The sequence below is a fragment of the Apteryx rowi genome, unplaced genomic scaffold (assembly GCF_003343035.1).
Source record: "Apteryx rowi isolate R43461 unplaced genomic scaffold, aptRow1 scaffold_1308, whole genome shotgun sequence".
NCBI classification, from domain to species: Eukaryota; Metazoa; Chordata; class Aves; order Apterygiformes; family Apterygidae; genus Apteryx; species Apteryx rowi.
The window spans coordinates 43396-46118 of NW_020447540.1; the positions used below are offsets into that span (position 1 = coordinate 43396).

General features: G+C 66.5%; 2 protein-coding genes across 2 annotated transcripts in view; both read left to right on the forward strand.

Moving 5' to 3' along the window:
- The first annotated feature begins 29 nt into the window (after nt 1-29).
- On the forward strand, nt 30-2284 carry POLR2G (RNA polymerase II subunit G). The gene is made up of 8 exons (XM_026056336.1): nt 30-376; nt 529-638; nt 722-881; nt 1016-1066; nt 1203-1268; nt 1545-1616; nt 1855-1888; nt 2079-2284. The coding sequence occupies exons 1-8, from the start codon at nt 149-151 to the stop codon at nt 2090-2092; spliced, it is 735 nt and encodes a 244-aa protein (XP_025912121.1). The 5' UTR covers nt 30-148; the 3' UTR covers nt 2093-2284.
- Nucleotides 2285-2528: 244 nt separating this feature from the next.
- Nucleotides 2529-2723, forward strand: part of EEF1G (eukaryotic translation elongation factor 1 gamma) — a 5276-nt gene continuing 5081 nt past the window's right edge. The window contains exon 1 of the mRNA XM_026056323.1: nt 2529-2604. Within this exon, the coding sequence (XP_025912108.1) occupies nt 2529-2604 (76 nt within the window). The remainder of the gene's footprint in view (nt 2605-2723) is intronic.

The window sequence follows — 2723 nt, forward strand, 5'->3', positions numbered from 1 at the left end:
ATCATCGCCCCCCCCCGTCAGTCACCCAGCCGGACCCGTCAATCAGCTCTCGCGCCCTCCCCTCCCGTCAATCACGCCCAGCCGGGCCAATTACGGCGCGCTCATCCCCTCTGGGCACGCCCCCTTCGCTGTCCATCACGGTTTCCGGATGCCCCCGGCGGGATGGTCATGCGCATGCGCAAGAGGAGGGGGTGCGGCCCCCCCTTCCCCACCCCCAGTCTTCAGCGCATGCGCCCGGGCAGCAGGGACCGGCCTCCGTAAGGGGGCGTGGCTCCCGGCGCGCGGCGGCCAATCAGGGGCGAGCTCGCGGCCCGAACGTTCGTTCCGGTCTGGCGGCGGCAGCGGAGACGGCGGGAGCGGGAGGATGTTTTATCATGTGGGTGGCGGCGGCGCGCGGGGGCGGCTGGGACCGGGGGGGTTGTGGCGAGCTCCCGGGGACTCCCGGTTTGGGGGGGGTTATCCAGGGGTCCCGCTGATCCGGGGGGAGCTGTTCCCGGTCCCTGTGTCGTGTCCCGTCCCCCCCCGCAGATCTCCCTGGAGCACGAGATCCTCCTGCACCCGCGGTACTTCGGGCCCAACCTGCTCAACACCGTCAAGCAGAAGCTCTTCACCGAGGTGGAAGGAACGTGCACGGGCAAGTGAGTGCGGGGGGAGCGGGGGGAGCGGGGGTCCCGCCCGCCCCCGGGGCGCTCTGACCCCCTGCACGCCCCTCTCCCCGCAGGTACGGCTTCGTCATTGCCGTCACCACCATCGACAACATCGGTGCCGGCGTCATCCAGCCAGGACGCGGCTTTGTCCTTTACCCTGTCAAGTACAAGGCCATCGTCTTCCGTCCCTTCAAGGGAGAGGTGGTGGATGCTGTGGTGACGCAAGTGAACAAGGTGATGGGGGGGGCAGACCCCCAGCGCCGGGCTGGACTGGGAGGAACCGCCAAAATCGGCATGTCTCCGGGGGAGACATCGTCAGCTCCCCTTGCCTCTGCCCTGCTGCTGATGGAGCTGCCTTTCCTCTCTAGGTGGGGCTCTTCACGGAGATTGGCCCCATGTCCTGCTTCATCTCCCGCCATGTAAGTGCTGGGGCAAGGCACGGTCCCCTCAGTCCCCCGGCTCTGAGCAGAGGGAGCACGGGGGCACCCGTCCGCAGCAGGGACGAGGCGAATCTGGGGGCTCGCGAGTCCTTCCTGACTCCTCGTCTCTTCTCAGTCCATCCCCTCCGAGATGGAGTTCGACCCCAACTCCAACCCTCCCTGCTACAAGACGGTAGATGAGGTGTGTGCTCGGCTGCAGTGGGGAGATGGAGCCCTGGGCACCGTCGCGAGGGAGCCGTGGGGTCTGGGGCCTCCTGGGGTGACTCCTCGTCTGTTCTGCCCCCTCCTGAAAAGCTCTTTGGGCTCTGGGGTGGGGTGGAAGCACCCGTCACTGGTGTTTCGGTACTCGGCTTCGCTCAGTCTCTTCCTGCGCTCGCGAGGGAGCTGGGATGGGGGTGGAGGGTGCTCTCGCTCCCAACTCTTCCCCGGCTCTGATCCCAGCCCTGTGTATTCCCAGGACATTGTGATCCAGCAGGACGACGAGATCCGCCTGAAGATCGTGGGGACACGGGTGGATAAGAATGACATCGTGAGTGCCGCAGGCAGCGCCGGTGGGGCTCCCCGCCGCAATGGGGGGCTGGGAATGGGTGGGGGCTCTGGCTTTGCATGCGCGGGGGGGCTTCCCGCAACTGCAGATAGACGGCTCCTGGTTTCCTCCGCCTGGAAACAGCCCAGCGTGTGGGTGCCGCTGGGCTCTGAGGGGCGCGGGGTGGCTGGCGGAGCCTCCTCTGCTTGCTGCAGTGTCCGCAGGTCTGTTTCTCTCCCAGTTTGCCATCGGCTCCCTCATGGACGACTACCTGGGTGAGTCCCGCAGCCACTGTGCCATGTCGCCTGGGGGGAGTGTGGTTCCCATGGGCACCCAGCTGGGTCTGCGAGCGCTGCTGGGGCACTCCTGCCCTGTCCTGGGGAATGGCTCGTGGGAGGGAGCGGGCTGGGCCGTGGGGTGCCAGCTGCTCTGGGCTTCACCTCCTTCTTCCTGCACCTCCTTCAGGTCTCGTGAGCTGAAGCGTGACCATTCTCTGAGCGGTGGCTGGGCCCCAAGGCGATGGGCCCTCTGCTGCCTCCCGTGCCACACTGGTGAGACGCGCGTGGCAGTGCCCAGCGGAGGGGAGGAGCAGAGCCAAGGGTGCCTGATGACCGGCCTGTCTTCCCTTTGCTCTTTAACTGTTTCCCAATAAAAGATTCTTTATTTTTTAACAAAGCGGCCTTCTGTTTTAACGGCCAGCTTCTGCTGGAGGAGTGCGCAGTTGAGCACGGCCCATTGGAGCCTGTGTTGCGGCCCCGGGAGGGGAGCGGCGGGGCCGCGGGAGGGGAGCGGCCTGGGGCACGGTCCGGGGCACCAGACGGTAACGGGAGCGGGAGGGGGGCCTACAAGAAGCGTCGGCGCTTTAAGACGCCTAGTCCGTTTTAATGCGGTGAGCGTAGTGCGCTTGCGTGAGGTATGGGGCGTGTCCGCGGCGACGTTCCTCCCTCCCCCGTGACGTTGCACGGAAGCATCTCTTCCCGGTCGTTCCGCAGTCTCGCTTTACGGCTCGCGTGCCTCAAGTGCTGCACGTCGGCTCGGCTGCCAGCACTTCGGGGCTTTACGGCTGCGCGCGCCTCCTTCTCTCTCTCTCTCCGCTCGCCAAGATGGCCG

What these genes read in the sequence shown, in the direction of transcription:
- POLR2G (XM_026056336.1), top strand. Translation starts at nt 149, where the DNA reads ATGCCCCCGGCGGGATGGTCATGCGCATGCGCAAGAGGAGGGGGTGCG. An exon ending in GCGGGAGGATGTTTTATCAT is followed by an intron (nt 377 to 528) that starts GTGGGTGGCGGC and finishes CCCCCCCCGCAG; the next exon opens with ATCTCCCTGGAGCACGAGAT. An exon ending in GAAGGAACGTGCACGGGCAA is followed by an intron (nt 639 to 721) that starts GTGAGTGCGGGG and finishes CTCTCCCCGCAG; the next exon opens with GTACGGCTTCGTCATTGCCG.